The sequence below is a fragment of the Apus apus genome, chromosome 8 (assembly GCF_020740795.1).
Source record: "Apus apus isolate bApuApu2 chromosome 8, bApuApu2.pri.cur, whole genome shotgun sequence".
NCBI classification, from domain to species: Eukaryota; Metazoa; Chordata; class Aves; order Apodiformes; family Apodidae; genus Apus; species Apus apus.
Genome location: NC_067289.1, coordinates 19,174,367 through 19,193,667, shown reverse-complemented (window position 1 = coordinate 19,193,667; position 19,301 = coordinate 19,174,367). Strand labels below are relative to the sequence as shown.

Genomic DNA, 19,301 nt, shown 5'->3' with positions numbered 1-19,301 from the left:
TCTTCCAAGATGGCGGCCTTCAGCGTCATCCCGCCGCGGAGACAGGGCCGGCGGCCCCGCCCCGCTGCCAGTGCCAGGCATGGCGGCCATGAGCCTGCTGCTGCGGGCCGCGGCTGCCTGCGCGGCTCGGCGGGCGGCGGGCGCCGCGGCCACTGCGCGCCTTCCCGGGCTGGCCGGGGCCGTCCGGCTCCCCGGCACCGTCGGTAGGGCCTGGGCGGCGGGGATGCGGGTCGCGTGTGGCGGGGGCGCGGTGACCTTGTGGGGCGGAGCGGTGTCCCTGGGGCCGCGGGGTTGGCGGTGCCGGGCGGGGCCCGTCCCGCGGCGGGTCCCCGGCTCTGAGGGGCGGTCGCCAGGCTCGGGCTCTTCCCCGCTGCCCTGGGCTGGGGCGGGAGCTGCTGCAGGAAAACGCTTCGAGGGGCAGGGACATCCCTGGAGGAGCGCAAGGTGTATCCGTGCCCGGAGGGTTTACATTGCTTGGGTACAACAGGGAGGGAAGCTGGCGACAGGCCAAAGGGCCCAGCTAATCCACACCGATTGGTGTGTTTCCTGTGTAGCAACATTCAATGATTTATTTGTTGGAACTTCCAGGTAGAAGCAGGTAAGTGTCTAAAATTAGGGGAAAAAAGGTTGATTCTACTAAAGCAGCTCGTTGGTTCAGGCAGGCTTTTAGGAACAGTGATACCTTCCAGAAAACCAGCCCGTAACTACTCAGTGGCTGCTGGATGCTGCTGTTTTATTTTTCCCCCACGTGTGTTGTTGACCTTGTCCTGGCACAGGCACCAAAGGGAAAAATCCATAATGCTCTGGTTCCACTTTCAGCTCCTGTGCGACACAGCAGCGGCCACGGGAAGAGAATGTTTATTATCAAGGCAACAAGTTTTTATGATACTCGATTTCTTAACTTGTTGGTGAGTTTAAAAGAAATAGATTGCATTCAGTGTAACACATCCCTTGCAAATGATGTGAGAGTGTCTGAAATACAAGTTTCTCCATTGTTTATGTGAGAGCATCTAAAGTGTGGTTGGCACTGTTCACATAAATAAGAATTTCCAGCCCTCCTGAAGAACTTCTTGTCACATGTTGTAAAATCAGGGCCAGATGCAATAAAAAGATACAAGATCAGGTAAATGGCAAAGATTGTGATGGGTACTTTAATGCTGTGATACATGTGCATAACCAACAAATGCTTTCCACTCCATCCTTCTTTTAAAAATGTATTATGTTACTTTTCTGTAGGGTTTGCCTTCAGTTGCCCAAATCACTAACACCAAGGATTCAGACTTAGGAAGCCTGACCTGAGTTTGACTCCTAAAAAGCTAAGTTTCAGCTAAAGCCTATTCTGACAGGTAACAGCCAACCTGATGCAACTCCCTTTGTGTGACCAGCCTTCCTTTATCTGTCTCCTGCAGTTACCAAAGCCAGCAGTGGTTGTGAATTTATGATGGATTATATTGCTTGGTGTTGGTGCCTCATGACAGTTAAATGCTGAAGCCAGTCATGACAAGGTGCTGAGGGAAGGCATTACTGCCTGCTCCTGCAGAGACTGACCCCTCTGAGGCATTGAAAGCTGAACTAAATAGACCCATGGACTGATACAGCATCCCTGTTCTGTATTCTAGTTTATTAATTAATACAAAGCAACAATATGTCTTTACATACAACATTCCTATCTAACCTATGAGTGTAAATCTAAGAACTGTTGGCTGTTACATCATTTTCAGACTAAACTCATTTTGTCAGGCTTCTTCCTGAGTTTCCCCTGCTGTTTCTTTTTATTCCCTTATGCAGAGATTCTATGTATTTCTGACGGGAATACCAGTGGCACTATTCATAACGTATGTCAACATCTTCATTGGTGAGTGCTCTGTCATGACTATGCTAAGTGCTCAGTCAAAATTATTAAATAGAAACTAAGCATGCTAGATAGGAGAAAAAAAAAAAAAGATCTTTTAAGGATAGCTCCTTGGAAGAGTGTGAAATAGGCCTATGATAATATTGTTTAAGTACATAGAAGATGTTCCCAGTATTTTTATTTTTCCATGGTTGTTTTTTTTTAAAAAAACTTCCCGTATTTTTAAAAATGGAAAAAGTCCATCCTTTGACAGTCTTTTAAACATGAGTGAGATTTATTGATCAGTTTGTACTGAGATGAGGAGTCTGTGTGGTCTTGTTTTACATACTCCTTTAAGAAGGCTGCATACACGGCACCTCTTGCTTTTCATCTGGCAAAAAAATCCAAAATTCTGCTTGGTAAGAGGCAATTATTACTATTTTGTAATAATATAGAATTACTATTACTGTAGTAATTGGCTTGAAGTCTATGAGCTGGGCACATGCAGTGTGAAGTGTCTGGAAACATTACAAACCCTGCTTTTCTGAATAGAGCACAGATTGAGGGACTAAGTACTCACCATGTGAAATACTTATTTTCCTCATGTGAAAGGCAGAATCTAAGATACTTTAAAAAATTGCTTGAGTTAAATGTTCTTCCCCTCCTTTCCTTGTCAGGTGAAGCTGAACTTGCAGAGATTCCTGAAGGTTATATTCCGGAGTACTGGGAATACTACAAGGTGTGACATATAAAAGGGTGGCATGCTGTGGACTTGAAGTATGCAATTATGATTTCTGTAAACTTGCTGTTTTTCAGCTTTGTAGAACATACATCTTGCTTCAGGAAATCTGTTTATTGATACAAGTAGATGGCACGTGTGACATAAGTGATCTGTAACTTCTTGCACGTAAACTGCTGAAGCTACATGCCAGTAATTATTTTATAATATTCCTAGATATTAAGAACAATCTTCTGTTCTCTCAATTCTTAGCATGCAATTTTTCTCTTTGTTTCTTGCTCTGGAACTGCAACATCTTGAGACACTGGAGTTTAAAGTGACATTACTTTCTTTTGTATTGTTTGCTAGTGTTGTTTCAAAGTCCATTATCACACATGCTTTTATATCTAGAATTGGTGATTTTTATGGTGAGAAACTCAAGTCCATACTTTTCTCATTATATGGTATTTTCTTAAAATTAATCCCTGGCTTCTTCGTGCAAACACTTTTTTTGGTTTTGATAGGAAGTAATTGAACTCAGCAATACTATCATGACTGCTTCAACTCATCTAGACTTTTGTTCCTAGTGAAATTACCTTTAAGTGGAAACAAAACTTAAAAATGTTCCTGATTACAGAAAGAGGTTTGGAGTCCATTTCTGTGATTCCAGTGGCAGTTCAAGGAGCTTTCCTTCGACAGAAATACAATAAAATGCATGTCTTCCACTAACTTTTAATTTTGCTACAGAATAATAATCTGCAGGTTCTTTTGGCATTAAAAATGGCAAAAGAAATACAGCTTTTTATGGTTCTGATCTTACAATTAGTTGAGCATGTGTTTAACTTTACTAATACAGTTTGAATGGCAGCACTCGTAGTCTTGAGGACATATTTTCAGGACTTGGAACATGCAATATCATTTGGTTATGATGACATTTGTACTTGGAAATTGCATGAATAATCTCTTAAATTTTCTAGCACCCTATAAGTCGCTGGATAGCTCGTTACCTCCTTGACTCCCCTGAAAAGAACTACGAGAAAGAGATGGCTATGCTTGATGTTGAAGCCAAGAAAACTGAAATGAGGTATGCTGGATAGTTGAGGTGTTTTTAAGTGCTGGTACATGCTGTAGGTGATGCTTTTCTTTTGGTTAACATCCTGAGTTGGCTTCTGACATAACGTGCTTATTTGTGTATCACTTGACCTGAGTGCTTCTGTACTGGCTGGTGCCAGCGTGGAAGTTAATGGCATCTCTAGTCCTGGCCTTGCAGTGTTAAGGTTTCCAGAACTGGAACAGTGCAAGGGCAGACTTGGAAAACCTGAGTATCTCTTCAAAACAGTTCATATCTATAAAGGTGTAGCTGAGTCTTCCTGAGTCAAATGGACAGCTCTTTTTTCCCTCTGCTGATGTTCATAGTTTAAATGAGTAGCTAAATGACAGTTTACAGGACTGGTCATGTCCCTTGTCACTGTTGAAAATGTTGTGGGCGGCAACGATGTTGTACTTAGTTTATTCCACACTTATTCAGAGTAAATTGTGGTGGTAGTAGAAAGTCTTGAGTTCCAGAAACTGTTACTACTGGGACCAAGACAGCGTAACTCCTACTACCATAACATATACTTTTGTTTTTCTTGCCCCTGTTTGTTTTTAGTTGAAAGCTGCATAAAAACTGTCTACCCCTTGCTAATCAAGAACTTGTGATAGAACCCCCTGCAAGTATTTTTATTACTCTCTTGTGAGGTGACTTGCTGAAAAAAATGTACATAGAAGGATGTAATAACTCATGTTTTAGTTGAACCCTTCACATTTTGGTCTTATCTGTGTTTCAGTAGTATTTATAAACCATAGATGCTAAACTCATTGCTGGTGTCATGAATACCTGATGTTAAACATTTTTATATGTATGGTCAAACTAATAAACTTTTATGTTGAGTGTGGCTTGCTTTTTTGTTTTAGGCTGTTGGAACTGGAGGCTCGAAGACTCATGAGACACAGGGGAGATGGACCTTGGTATCATTATGAAACACCTGATAAAAATCTTGTTGACAATTCTGCGAAATCCACACCTGACAATTAAACAATTTCAAGATAATATGCATTGTCTTAAATGCATACCAACAAATGGTGAATGAGCTATGTAATATATACATCCTGCTGTGTACTGATGGAAATGAATAAAAATAAACAATGTTTGTGTTGATTCTGATAATTGGAAAGAAACTGTGTGGCAGTTAATCTCATAAAGCTGTTAAAGTTGTTAATCAGAGAAAAAGCCTTATGTCAGTTGCAACAATTGATCCTTTTCTTTTGAACATCGATATAGGATGGGCCTTTTGACTTCATATCTGTGAAACCAGTTGGTAATATTAGTCTTCATAATTTGATTTCTGGTATTTAAAGTTTTAAATGTAAGGTACAGGAAAATGTAAGGCTTTTTTTCTTTCACGATGCCTTGTGTCAGATAATTTGTGGAAGATGAACTAAGTAAGAAAAATACCTTCAAATCTTTGGGGTATTATGATTATATTTACCGACGTAGACAAAATCTTTCTTTCTCGTTACTTTTGGCCAAACTCATCTTTCACTGTTTTTCCCAACTTGCATATTGTTCAACATCTGCTATAATTTTCTCTGCATTATCTCAAAAAGTTCTCTCTTTAGATATCCCTTAATGCCCTTCATCCCTGAAGGTGTCAGCCATGCTGCTTCTTCATTAGTTTGTCACAAGTTTTAAAATCTTGCCTCTTCTGTATGTAAATTTTGTGCTTGTCTGGTGTTTTATTTTCTCCAGACTCACATCATATACAGTTTGTGTCTGGAAAAGACTTCTGAAACAGACTCTTAAAAAGACAAACCAAAAAAGAATGCAAAAATGACTGACAGAATTCTGTGCATCTTTCAGAACTGGACACTTGTGTAGATCATCCAGAAGGTGGCCTTTCTAGAACATCTTTTGAGTTTATATAGAAACTGAAATGAAAATGTGCCATCCAACTGTTATTAACCAAGAATAAATTAAGAAATACATAAGGCAGATAAGGCAAGTTGCAACCGAGGGCATACATATACCTGCCATGCATTTTCAGAACAGCGCAGCTGATTTTCTAGACCACTTTCGACAGAAGGAACACACACAGCACTCTGTGTCTGGCACATTTTAGCCACTAGAGGGGTGTGTTTCCACAGGTTTTACCCGCCACGGCACTCTGGTTTCCCACCGATGGGAAGTGCTTCATGGCAGTTTGTGACCCTAAACCATCTGTCCATATTAAAAATTCCCACTCACTGAAGGAAATAAGCCCAAGCCCTTCAGTAACTCCTGATCATCTTGTGGTTTCTGTCAAACACGAATTTATTTATTTACATTAAATAAAACTGCACAGGCTGTTTAAAGCAAAGGCTGCCTTGTTTGCGGTTTCCTAGCACCGCCAGACATTAGAAAGACTGATGAATTTCGCATCAATGCTTTAACTTCTCCTTTCTGTTTGAGACAATGTTTCAAGTTAAACGCCTTGTATTCCATCTTACAACTCTCGTTGTTTATAAATGTTGAGTTAATCATAAGAGAAGCCGTTAGGAAAGCGTGAAGCGCTCTCAGGCAAAACAAATCTGTCTCATGACCCTATATCAATTTCTGTGTTTTATCCAGCATCCAGTGGTGCTCACAAGTCTTTGATGTCATGTCTGCTCTTGAGCAAGACCAAGGTCGACAGTATTTCACATCGTGCCCAACACCTGACCTTTTGCTAGAAAAGTCGCCAAGAACTCTCCGCAGCTGGGTATAAACTAAGTTTCCGATTCTGTTGTTAATTGAGATTTTGCTAGAACCACGACTTGAGACGTTAATCTTTGAGGTAAAAGCTGGTTCTAGCGCACCTGCCTGGGAGTGACGGATGAACCCTTGATGCGGCGCGGACGCAGCTGGGCCGTTCCTTCCCGTGATGCGTCTTCCTTTTAAACGGATCGGCTGCTGCTTTAACCTGTCAGGCCGATGCCACAGTCAGTAGCTATTGCGTGAAAAACACCCCCATTATTTCCACGTTCGTTTGTTTGTGTTTTCCTAGGATGCCGCCCTCGCGCTCTTGCTCCGGAGCGGGGGCCCCTCGCGGCCGCCCCCCAGCGGCACGCGCGGCGGGCGGGAATCGCCTCAGGAGCGCGGCCCGGCCCCAGCCCCACCGCCCCACGGCCCGGCCCCAGCCCCACCGCCCCACGGCCCGGCCCCAGCCCCACGGCCCGGCCCGGCCCATCCCGCACCCCCACGGCCCGGCCCGACCCACCGCCCCACGGCCCGGCCCGGCCCGGCCCGGCCCCAGCCCCACGGCCCTGCCCATCCCATCCCTCCGCCCCACGGCCCTGCCCGTCCCATCCCGCCGCGCCCCCGCGGGCACCTCAGCCCAAACCGCCGAGGGACGGGGCGGAGGCCGCGGGGGGGTCCCCGCCCCCGCCGCCCTGCCCCTCCGTCCCGCCCTCTCCGGGACCCCCGATTGCAGCCGCCGCAGCTGGTGCTGCTCCCGCTGCCGTTGGATTAAAAATAGCCTCTTCCCTCCCCCCTCGCCTCCCGCGGGCCCGGCTCTCGCCGCCGCGCCCTGCCCCGGGCCCGGCTGCCCCGCGCCCTGCCCCGCAGCCGAGGCAGATGCAGCGGGCCGCGCGGATGGCCGCCGGGGACCTGGGCGAGCTGCTCGTCCCCTACCTGCCCACGATCCGGGTGCCCAAGTCAGGGGACCGGGTCTACAAGACGGAGTGTGCCTTCTCCTACGACTCGCCTGTGAGTGCAGCGAAGCCGCCCCGGGCTGCCTCCGCTCCCCCCCCCCCCCCCAGCGCCCTGCGGCAACCGCGCCCCTTCGCGGCCCTTCCCGCTGCGCCCCGGGCTCAGGGCAGCCCCCCGCCCGCTCCCCGGGTCGCTGCCTCTCCTTCAGCCCCCACAAGCTTCCCCCACCCCTTCCTTTGCCAGCCCGCCCGCCTCCACCTGCCGTGGCCTCCTCCCCGCCCGGGCTGCGGGGCCTCCCGCCGCCGGGGCTGCTCACCCCGAGCACCCGCCGGCCCCTCGGCTGCCGCGCTGCTCCTTCGTTTATTTGCTTTTCTGCCGAAGAAGTCTGAAGCGGCGGCTTAGACACGGGAATTCTGCTTTTTTTTCGTTTGTTTTGGGGTGGGGGCAAACTTTTCTGCCTGCTGGGAAACGGGGTTTGGGTGCCCGAGGTCTGCCCGCTCCCCTCGGGAGCCCTTGTTTTCACTTTCACGCTGAGGTAGTAAAAAGGGGCGGTAGCTGACTTTCTGGTTTGTGTATTTTGGCTAGCAGATGCCAATGGTTTTGCTATCCTGCTGTCTCGGTGCTCATTCACAGTTTGTTAAAACGTCAAGAGAAAGCTCCCAAAGTCAAGGCTCAACCTGAACACCAGCGCAAAAGCCCTCCTGAAACACTTTCTTTCTCAGCGTTTCACTTATACAGCTGAACTTCAAGGAGCTTGTAGTATTTTCCCCACTAGCTTGTTCAGTTGGCTGTTAAATGAATGTTTGATGCACAGTAAACTTTCTGTGGTGTCACAGCTGTCTTGCAAAACCTTTACAGGTTCCACGGATTGCGGGTGTTCAGTGGCAGATTTGGGGCCTCACACTTAACTTTGCTGAGATTATTGGAAGTCTTCATAAATAGTAATGGTCAGTGCAATGAACAAAACAGGTGCTTAGAACCTGCTATTTTTAAATTGAGCTGAAATTGTCTTTTAAGTTGCTTCTCTACGTGAAGCTGAAGTTTCCCAGAGACTGAGCACTACATATTGATGTTAAAGTCAATGACAGCAATCAAAAGGAAGCTGGGAGTTTACATTACAGAATATTCAATTAAATATATGTTTCAGACAGATTTATTTATTTTTTTAATCCTTTTCCCCCTCTCTGACAATTCCTTCTAATACAGAAAATCCAAATTGGTTTTAGAGGTGACTCAGCTGTCTGGTGTTTGTCATGTCTTGTTGAACAGAGGTTATTTTTACATGCACTCTTCAGATCTCAAGTGTCACCCAGCAGCACTGACTGTACTGGGGGGCAGTCTGATTAAAATTGCCAAATCGGACTCCACTGTGAGGTGCTAATTGCCTTATATACTTAACAAGGTTTTAGGGGGAAAAATCCAATGTATCATAGTATTTCCTTTCTGCTTGGGTGAACAGGTGGTTGATGTTTTTTAGTAACACTTTCAGGCTTCCTTGACATGTTTTATAAAATGTTTCTGTTAAACAGGGACATTAAATACTGATACAAAGTAAAAAACAATCAATCACCCTCCTTCAACCCCCTCCCAGCAAGCCTGAAGTAAACACAGCCAAAGTTGTGTTTAGCAAAACAACAAAGATCACATTTGAGCAAAACTTAACAGAAATTATGTAGCAAAGAAGAAGAAGGAGTTGGAATCACCATATGATTTATTTATTCATTTATTACCTTTGACTTGATTGGGAAGGGAGTTCAGATTTTGGAAAATCTTGCTCTCTGTTTTTAAAACTTTTTGTTTAAATGTTACTATAGGCATTCATTTAGCAGAAGGCTTGACTGAACCTGTATGGTCCCAGTAGAATTAGAACTACCCTCTGTTTCTATTCTTTTCCACAGGGAAAAGGCTTGTCTAAGGCTTTCTTTTTTATTCCCATATAATCTAGCAAATAACTTAGATGTTGTTTCAAAGATAACCATAATAAAGGGCAAATGTGTGCTTTCTTGGATAAAACAATGTAATTTACAATTCAAAACAGCAAGGCCGTGTTTTTAGGAAGGATACAGTCAGGTTGTTGCCTTGGCTAAAAGGAGATGTTTCTCTCTGTCTGCTTTGTGTTATGTTGTTTTAGTGACTTATTTTCTGAGATCAGCTATGCCTAACCTAAGTGAGCCTCTTCCTATTGAGCTGTTTGTTTTATTATAATACTAAAGCAAGTTATCAGTGTTAAAAAACATGTTCTTCGTTTTATTATCCGTGGTAAAATTCCGGATTACATTTTTGATGGGCAGGTGTTTTTTATTGTAAGCTAATTTGTCAGTATTTCTTCATTTTGCAATTTAAAACACATTCCTTGTTACAGCTCTAACTTCAACATCTCTCAGCCGATTCAATGCAAGATGTTTTGTTCTGTCACTTTCCTTCAATATCAGATCTTATTTCAGTAGTTTCTTCCATTAACACTGTAAGACTGTCTCTAAAGCTTTTTTTTTTTTTTTTCCAAATAAGTTAATTTTCTGAGTATTCATCTGTAGCTTTTCAAGTGATGTACTTGGTCACACAGTAGCTCTATGTGCAAGTTTCTTTAACTATACTAATTGTATATTCTTACTGCCCTTGTAAGGAAGCATTGTGATCTTAAAAATACACTAAAACCCATCAGACCTGTGAGCATTAGGGTACAAAGCATTGTTATTACAGGAGAATGATTCCACAGGAATTTTGATAAGGACCAAGAAAGGTGGAGGTGGGATGGTTGAGACCAGAGCTGTTCGTGTCAGGAGGTGCCCAAGAAAATGTGCTGACTGGGAGCAGCTCCATCTTTCACTGCCAGTTGTGCAAAATTTAATGTGACCTGACTTTTGCAGAACTGTTTGTCATTCTGTCAGTTGTGTCCTCTTACCCAGATTTGAGTGGTGTAATGTCACTGAATATCCATGTTCTAGTGGTTACAGGCAGCTTCACTGATGTGAAGATTGGTTGACTCACTCTTCCCTTTCCAGGAGTTTTACATCTTGCTTCCTTAGGTGAAGATCTGAAAAAAACAGCAGCATTGTGCTACAGAGAGTAATTAGATGAGATACTTCAAATGTGTGAGCATAGGAGAGATAAAAGTGGATATCAGGTGTATTTTTTCTATGTGGATTAGCTGTAGCATGAAGATCTTGTCAGAAGGGTGGTATTGTTAGAAGGACAACTAAACAGATGAGAAATTAGTGTCCTTAGATTTGGCCTAGTTCCAATAGAACACACTAGGATTAGTTTCCAGGAAATTCTGCAGAAACAGGAGGCAGATTTCTGTGCCCTGAAGAGCCCAAGTGACACTTTCTAGTTTGTCTTAGAAAACTGGACTTTTTATTACTTTATTTTTAATTACTTTTTTGGTGGCTTCTAGAAAAACTGTTTCGCTGCTGAAGGTTCCTACTCCAGTTAGGCAACGATTCTTTTGATGGGAATGGAAAAGGGAAGGAAGGCTGCCTACAAAACATGAGTGTGGCCTTGTGTGCAGGATCATTCCTCTAGTGACTGGCCCAGCTGCTAGGGTAGCCCACTGCTTCCCCACAATTTGACTGACCAAGTCTGTACCTCTCCTTTTTCAGGTCTGACACAGTCTCTCCTGGTGACTCATTATCTGTGGTCTAGGTTTCTTCTCTCCATTTTTGTCCACCGTGACCTCTCTTCCTCTTTTGGTGAACAAGCTTACTTTCATTCAGTAGAATGAAGGAGGCAAAAGGGTTGCATTTATATAATCTTTTGTTCTCTTATTGTTTCTATGGAAGTATAGTATTCAGCTGGAAATTCCACCTTTTAATGGGATCCTTGAATCAAAGACCTCTGATCAGTTTAGATTAGGTGCATCCAATTGAGAGGCAACTTCTAGAAAAGGGATAATAAAACTGGAGTGTAAGAAAGGCTTACGTGCAGGCTATGCATGTTGTGGATGGATGTGCTCTGAAGCCTTTCCCGCAAAGGCCATTAGTTACAACTGTAGCACAGGTCATGGAACCAACACACTCACAGGACCAAGCAGTCTGGTTCTGTAGATTGCAGGACAGTGTTTGTTTAAGCAGCCTAAAGCTTGGCATCATTGCTGGAAAACCTTGCTGCTGACAACAGCTTCCTTTCTGAATTTGCTGACTTCATTTTTGTGGCTCGAGGACTCTGTAATGGTTATGTTAGGACAATTCCCAAAGGCTAAGCTGTGCTGATGCTCTGCTGTTTATTTAGCAGTACAGCTGAGACGGAAATCCTTGAGAGTTTAAAGTGTGTAATGAATACAAGTGATCACACTGTAGGAAACTTTCTAGAAGTGAGTACCTCCTATCTGGCTGTTCCTTTGATTAATATTCCTTGAAGAAAATTAGAAAGTCATTAGGGCCACTGTCTGGGAGGGTAGCCTGGTAACTTTTTTCTATTGATGGGGCAGTAGCAACAAAGGGGAAACAAATAAAGAGGACTGAATAGACCAAGAGTAACTTAATATTCCAGTTAAATAGATTTTGGCCTACCTGTGAAATGACTTCCAAGTTACTGAGGCAGTGAATTGCTTGGTGGTGAGTGATCATATGGAAAATCAGAGTACTGTTGTACTATTTCATGATGGGGAGATACCAAAGGTGTCCCATGGGTGAATGTTGAGTGTTTTGCTGTCTGGGAGTGCCCCAGGACACTTAGGTTAACTAAATGGTCTTCCCAAGCTAGAGAATGGTAAAACCAGTGAGACTTGTGCCTGCAGTGCTTCACACATGAGAAATAACTCTGCATCTATGGAGAACAGCCTGTGTGTTCTCCACATATGTATGTGCATTGTGTATTTTTGAGTTTGATCTAAACTTGGATCTTACTAGCATTCTATATCCATGACTGTCCAAACTGGAGTTAGCCTGTTATCCAGGTGGGCTGGAGTATTTTGGGTAGCAGACTTTGATTGTAAGGTACCTGGAGTACATATGGAGATGCAGGCAACCTGATAACCTTTGAGCTCTGCTGAATTGCTATAGAACCACTCGGTTTCCTGTTGATTCTCCTCCCCAGTTTTGCTGTTCTGGAAGCACAGTACTGAAGTGGTGACTAGCAGAATTGATCGGCTAGTGCTCTGCACACAGCAAAAATAATCAGGCTCTCTGTAAATCTAAGCCACTTTGCGTGTAGCTGTCACAAAGTATGTATTTTTTTTTTTTTTCATTTTTCTTTTATCTGTATTTTTTTTTTAAGGGAGGATGGGGGCAGGATTTATTTTGCACTTGAAGCTACCAATCCAGTTATTAGAAGCCCTGTTCTTTATTTTCTACTGCCAGATCATTTGTTTTCTGCCTCTGCTCAACCCAGCTCTTCTTTTCCCGTTTCTCTTGTCTTTCACCAGTTTCAGAAGTACATGGCTCCTCTTCACTGCTTGTATATATTTCCACATCAATGCCTGTGAATGTCTCTGTTGTTTCATTCCTTTTTCTGATTCTGTTGGTTTTCCTTCTCCTCCTCTTTACCAGATGCCAAATTTTACTCCCTTATTATTCTTTCTTTGCTTTTATTTTGTCACCATTGCTTTCTTGTCACATTTGGGTTACAGAGGACAGTTGTCCAGAAGAACAACTAATGCTGCTTGTGGCACACTTTTTTTGGATTGACATTTTTTGTCCGAACAATGTCTTTAGACTGGAGTAATTAAGGAAGGCAATGTTTATATGTTACTTTATCCTAACACCGCACTACATGAATACTACATGCTGAGTGGGTATGGTGTGTGGAACTAGTTAAAATTCCTGTTTTTTTCTCTCAGGACAAGCTATATTTTTCTGGTGTAAGATAGTGTCTTCAGTACTGTAGACAGGTTACCTTCCTCCAGCATAAATTTTCACACGTATCTAAAATGAATGTTAATTACAAAGAGTTGCATGCATGCCACAGCCTATGTAAAATATCATGCCTTCCAGGATGTTTGTGTGCTCAGGAGGGTTAAATTCATCACTGCTAAGCTGGTCTTGGATCATAAGTGAGTGTTCTTTTAGCATCAATCAGGGACCTAATCCTTTATACAGTCTTCTGCAAAGGTGACTTTTTTTTTTTCCTGTGACCTTTTAGAGTTTTGAACAGTTTGTTCAGCTCTTTCCAAATTGCATGAAAGGATAGCCTGTGTTCTCCAGGAGAAAGAACTGTTTTGCTAGTAACCACAACCAACTTACTCAGATGCTACATTTAGCTCATATACTGAAAGTGTCAGATTGTTGTCATAGGCTGCTTATCAGAAACAGTTCAGTGGTCTCTTGGATTTCCTCCGGAAAAAGAGAAAATAGTCTCCAAGAAAACAAATTTGTAAACAAAGTTCCTGAGACCCCAGAGTGACAACACTATATATTTTATGTAGGCTGGGAACCTATAGGATCTTCTTGTAGCGGACACATCCATGACTCTCTTGTAGAAGGATTTGGAATACAGAATATAAGAGCAGACAGCAAAGGTATAATGGGCCTTAAAGTAGAAAAATTTGTGGAAGAGTAGTGGAAATTAAAATAAATATAACACAAGTTAAATGCAATTGTATTTTATGAATATTTTGAATACCAGATGTGGTGTTTTCTTTTAACCACTTTATTACTTCTGACCATGATTGTAGATATCAGCCCTGTTCTCAAGGCTGTGAACATTTCACATTCAGAGGAGCTCTGGGTTTTTTTGGTAAATAGAATCTCAGAGGTTATGTGTATCAGAAATGAGACGGCTGAACATTTCACAATTTACCTTGCAGAGAGACAGTCTTTGTGATATCTAAATGCTGAAAGAGTGACTGCACGATATATTTTAAGTTTGAATGGCAGATAGTCTAAACTCTTGCTTCAGATTTTGCATTTGAATCCTGGAATGCTTGATGTAATTTTTTTGTCCTTCTGAGTAGGTAAAGCAACAGCTGTATAGACCATTACATGTTCAACTTGCAGCTAAATCTGAAAATCTGAAGTTTGTATGTGTTGGTTCATATTAAGAAAAGCAGAAGAGATGGATATTTTGTACAGTTTTGGGTTAAAACATCATTCTCTGGTCTCTTTTTCTTGTTCTGTTTGTCTCCTCCATGGCTCTGCTGAACTCTGTGGAAGTACTAGTATTTACTGGTGTTGGAGGCTGTTCTTCAGTGCTGGCTTTAGTTAAATCAGTAAATATCAGCATGCTTCAAAGAGTAGCATACAGGTGTAGGTAAGGATTGTAGGTAAGCTAAACATTTAGTTTCCTTCAAGTCCTACAGAAATACTCCACACTAGTCTTTGAAATGGATTGGGGAGAATTAACTGGGTTTAGAGTGGCACATTCGAGGCTGGTTTTGGGGCAGTGGTGGGAGGGGAGAGACTTGTGAGGCCCCAGCTGGTCTGTACCAGGTGTCAAATGGGCAACAACACTATTAGCCCTTCAGCTTCATTTTTTGGAAGAAAATAAGGTGTATTAATCTGGTGCTGGTTAGGGAAGTATTAGGGATCAGCTATGATCTCATTCTGACTTGCCCTCTACCAGTTTTTCCAGTCCACAGGTCTGGAGAGACCTTAGCTCATGCCATGGCTGACGCTGCAGGATGGGCAGCTTTGTGCTTGCTCTGAGGGACCTAGCAGGGCTTAGAGGCAGAGCAGAGAATCCTGCTTGAAGAGAGGTATGCGTCAAGTTTTAACTGGCAATTAAATGAACGACAGATGCTCTCTAACCCCTCTCCCTTCCCAGAAAGTGAAAGGAAAGAGAACAAAGGAGAGAGACTTACAGGCTGGAAACTAAAGTACGCAGCTTGAAGGAAAACAATAATGATGAAAAATAAAATAATGAAATATGCACAAATACATATAAAACAAATATCACACTTCCCCCTCTCCCACCCCAGTAATGTTCATGTCACCATCAAGGTTGCAGGGCAGGCCCTGGAAAAGTCCTGGACTAGACTCCTGGACTCAGTGGCAGATGGGAACTGGATTCAGGAACACGTGGATTGGGATCAAAGGCAGAACAACTGAGTCCTGTCAGGATGCTGGCCATGGACAAACAGAACTTGACCCTCATGATCCTGCAGATTTATATTGAGTATGATGTGTATGGGGTGGAATACTTTGATCAATTTTGGGTCACCTGCTGTTCCTCACAGGAGGGTGCAGGTGTGACCACTTTTCTTGCCTTTGGTTTCCAGTGCATTAGAATTTTAGCAGAGCAAAGCAGTGACCTTGGTTCTGCATACCATTCCCCAGCACCAGCTACAAGTGTTGAGTGTTATCAGTCCTAGGAGCAGCCACTGAAAAACATGCTGCTAACTGCAGAAAGTGCAGTTACTTAAAATAGATTTAACTGAAGTGTAAAATTACTACAGAGAAAATTACTTCTGTCCTGGCTCAAATCAAGTCAGTAGGCCAGCCAGAAGAGAACTTCTTGGTTTACTGTATTGAATATGTTTCAGGTGTTGCACTACCTGGTGGTATCCTGTTGCTCTAATTCTCAAGACAGGATTATGCACATGTATGGGCCTAACCTTGTTTCTTGAGATAATGACCCTTTTAAAAAATTTCTTTCTAAGGTGCCTATGGATGAGTTAACTCTTGTTGTTCTTTGAGGAATTCAAAATGAGATGTTCTTTACTGTCCAATAACACAAACAAATTCACAATAGAAGGAAAGTCACAGCACTCCTGAAAGACTCAAGTCTTTGTTTTGTGCCACCTATTCGAAAGAGTACATGTTAGAGAGGGCTTAAAAAATTGATCCAATGTCAATGAACCAAATGACTGGAAGTCTTCCTTACAGTCTGAATGATGTAGGAGAGATCTGGGAGCAGTACTGAAATGAAGCAAGACCCTAATAACAGCCAGCATCAACATCCAGCTTTTGGGAGAGAAAAAAGGGATGGGACTCCTGCCAGGTTATGTTACCGAAATGTCAGCTTTTGTGATCAGTAACAGGATATATGTATTTCCTTTGTACTGGCCTTGTCTTCAAGCATTCTAATTGCATGAATAGAAAGAAACCATGATAGATACTGAAGAATGTTCACAAAATGCTTGCCAGTTATTTTGTTAGCCAGTTCTAAGAGCTGCTGTTTTTCTTGGACAAGATTGTGATCAATAGTAGAAGTTCTGACTGAATCCCTGAATCATCAGCTCTACTGCGCATCTGATTTGAAGTGTTCTTGCAATCAAATGGACAAAAAGAGTTGTTCTTTTTCACTCTTCTGTGCTTCATTATTTCTATATTTTACAAACTTCTGCGGCTACAAATCTCTGTGGATTGTGCGCTGAAGTGGAGTTTTTCAAGACTAACTTCTAGACCTCCTATTGGGACACTCACTAATCTGTAGTTGTAAAGTAAAACATTTCAATGAGTTTCAATGATTGTGATATGATGTGGAAGTTTCTTGAAGTACTGATAATGTGAACACTACAGTGTGCTATGAAAGCCACATTTTAAGTGCTTGCTTGATAACAGAAAGGGTCTACAATTATTTGAGGGTTTTTTTCTGCTTGCTGAGCCCTTCCTGGCCTGTTTCATTCCTTCTCTGCTGTAACTATTTCTGTCACTCCTTTCAGGATTCAGAAGGAGGTCTCTATGTGTGCATGAACACGTTTCTGGGATTTGGAAGGGAACACATTGAAAGGCATTACCGGAAAACAGGACAATGTGTATATTTGCACCTGAAACGACATGTGATAGAGGTGAGACTTTTGGCTTTTCAAATAGCTACCCTGGCAGTTCTTGGATGCTCATGTATGTAATGCATTTCAGACATAGACCAAATTTTGAATGACAGAAATGAACACATGCAGATTTGGAGCTGGGTTTCAAATTCAGGTGCTTGGATCCCAACCAATCCTGTTGCTTCAGTTCTGAAATGAATCAAAAGCCCTAAAGGCAGCTTGTTGCCTGACTTCCACTGAACTTTACTACACACTTCTATGTATCACATACATGTTGTCTGCATATTGTATGCATACTGTAAGTAACTAAATACTATTCTGAAACCTGCATTTGAAGTGTAGAATTACTATTTTTTGCTCAGATTTGGCTGGAAGCTTCTGAGTTTGTGGTTATGGGTTTTTTTGGTTGTTTTTTTTTAGTGTGAGGTTTCATCTCAGGGTGACAGGACTTCCTTTCATCCTAAGATTTCTGTGCAATTAAATCGTGACCTCTGACCTGGTCTGGGATCTAAAGCTTAGCTTAAATTAATAGTGGATTCTAGAGCCACACACTGTCCTCATTCTGTGTTACACCCACTGCACACAGGGACGTATACATTCAAACTCCTGCTCTCTGTTCTTCCATAATATCACTGCATATCAACAGTATGTTGCATTTTATAACATCTGTTTGTGTGTGGTTTGTTTGGCAGCTCCAAAAGGCTGTTAATGACTTCTGACCTGAGCTATGTGGAAGGCACTGGGTTTGCTTATAGCTCATGACCCCTTAAGCTCTGTCTCTTTTGGCAGGTTAGAGAGCCTAAAATAGCTGCTTGGAGTGGGATAGAATGCTTCACTTTTCTCATACTACAGCAGTTTCCCCTAGGTGATGAAGGCCTCGAGTTTTGTAAAGTGCCATGACCACTTATTTTCAGTAGCTGACTATTCATATTTTAACAGAATTATAGCAAAGGGGTTTGCACGTCTCCCAGGTTGAGATTGTTAATGATGTGTGTGTGGTGTTCTTCAGAGTTGTCTTTTGTTGTAAGGGTGATTGAAACATTTTCCTTCACAGTGTTAACAGAGGTTTTGGAGACCCTACTCTAGTTTTAGCAATGATTCTCCTGAGTAAATTTTAAACTCCTGATAGACAATACCTAGGACTAGAAACAGGTGGGCAGAAATCCTGTCAGCTTTCCTTGTAAATAACATTCTCCCACTTGACATGGGAATTTTCAGTATTAAGGTAAACTAGGGTTACAATGAGGCCTCAAAAATTCCTTTCCAGGATAAAGATTAGGTTGAGGAACTCAAAAAGGGAAAAGCAAATGTACTGATTTTTGTTTGCTGTTGTTGTATCCCTTCAATTGAATTGGTTCAGTGTCTCCTATTTTTCTCATTGTGAATCATGATATAGAAGAGTGGCCTGGCATCTGTTTGAAGGTGGCAATGCACTGGTGTGGTAGGAAACAGTGTTTAACTATACCATACAGCTGAAGATTGTGTCATCTAACATGGCCCATAGCTAGGATTCCTCATGTATTAGCTGTGAATTTTGTTTACCGTGACTGTTTCTTATGTGCTATCTGTGTTTTCCTTTGAGCAGGCCTTCACTGGAACAGTTTTATAAAGTGTCTGACACATGCCATGTTGTGGTTTTGTTGTTTTAAGCCAAGTTTTTGATGGTGTGGGATACAGTAAAGCCAAAGGCATTGGATATGCTATCTTAAGATTCTTTTAGTAAGGCTGCTATTCTTGCATGTGGTTCACTTGGCATCACCCTTGCAGAATGCACTGCATTGCTGCAGAGATCCCTTTTTGCTTCCAAAGGTGTTTGGATTGAGTTTGAGCCATGTATCTTGTCACAATTCAATTAGAAAATAAGGGTGAGATCTTCAGCCTGTTGGCTTAAGTAGAGCCAGAGTATCTGCCAGTGGTAGGTCAGCACCAGACACATGTGCTGAATCATCAGAAATGTGCACAAGGGCAAGTTCTGCAGTGCTCTGGTAAAATTCTTAGCTATATGAAAAAATGTTGTTTGTTTGTTTATCTTTTCTTTTCCTCTTAATTTCACTTTTCAGTATTTTTAAATTGGCTACTCTCTTGTAGTGTATGTCTGTTGTATACAACTGCCTGGGTAGCATTCAGCCCTAGGCAGAGCTTTGGCTTGGTGCTATCCTGGTACCTCAGCCCCATTGAAAACACAGGGCAGAGAAGTATGACATTTCCTGCAGTGATGGCTTCCTGGATGTTATTCAGTGATGGTGCTGATATAAAAAATGTGGCAATGGTGCAGTTAAAGAGAAGGAAATATAAGCTGCACTGACACCTTGTACAAGAAGCATTGCAAACAATTTAATGCCATTGGCAATGCATTGTGTGGACTCCCCCTTGCTGGGTGTGTCACATCTGCTAGAAG

The 19,301-nt window shown here is 42.6% G+C and overlaps 2 protein-coding genes and 1 long non-coding RNA gene across 5 annotated transcripts in view; 2 read left to right on the top strand and 1 right to left on the bottom strand.

Annotated features, from left to right (window-relative positions):
* Positions 1 to 54: 54 nt before the first annotated feature.
* NDUFB5 (NADH:ubiquinone oxidoreductase subunit B5) lies at positions 55 to 4,758 on the top strand. The gene is made up of 6 exons (XM_051627050.1): positions 55 to 203; positions 820 to 908; positions 1,789 to 1,855; positions 2,509 to 2,570; positions 3,527 to 3,633; positions 4,506 to 4,758. Exons 1-6 carry the CDS (start codon positions 80 to 82, stop codon positions 4,624 to 4,626), a joined length of 570 nt encoding a protein of 189 aa, XP_051483010.1. The 5' UTR covers positions 55 to 79; the 3' UTR covers positions 4,627 to 4,758.
* Positions 4,759 to 5,883: 1,125 nt separating this feature from the next.
* LOC127388039 (uncharacterized) lies at positions 5,884 to 7,759 on the bottom strand. Of its 3 annotated transcripts, none has more exons than XR_007890268.1 (2): positions 7,574 to 7,759; positions 5,884 to 6,556 (listed from the first exon to the last, which is right to left on the bottom strand). It is a non-coding gene; the product is annotated as an uncharacterized LOC127388039 (long non-coding RNA). The 3 variants fall into 3 exon arrangements; XR_007890269.1 differs by lacking the exon at positions 7,574 to 7,759 and adding an exon at positions 7,240 to 7,330; XR_007890270.1 differs by lacking the exon at positions 7,574 to 7,759 and adding an exon at positions 7,240 to 7,322 and having other exon boundaries at positions 5,884 to 6,529.
* USP13 (ubiquitin specific peptidase 13) overlaps positions 7,074 to 19,301 on the top strand; it is a 45,564-nt gene continuing 33,336 nt past the window's right edge. Inside the window, exons 1-2 of the mRNA XM_051627047.1 lie at positions 7,074 to 7,314; positions 16,796 to 16,921. Coding sequence (XP_051483007.1) covers positions 7,183 to 7,314; positions 16,796 to 16,921 — 258 coding nt within the window. The 5' untranslated portion in view covers positions 7,074 to 7,182. The remainder of the gene's footprint in view (positions 7,315 to 16,795; positions 16,922 to 19,301) is intronic.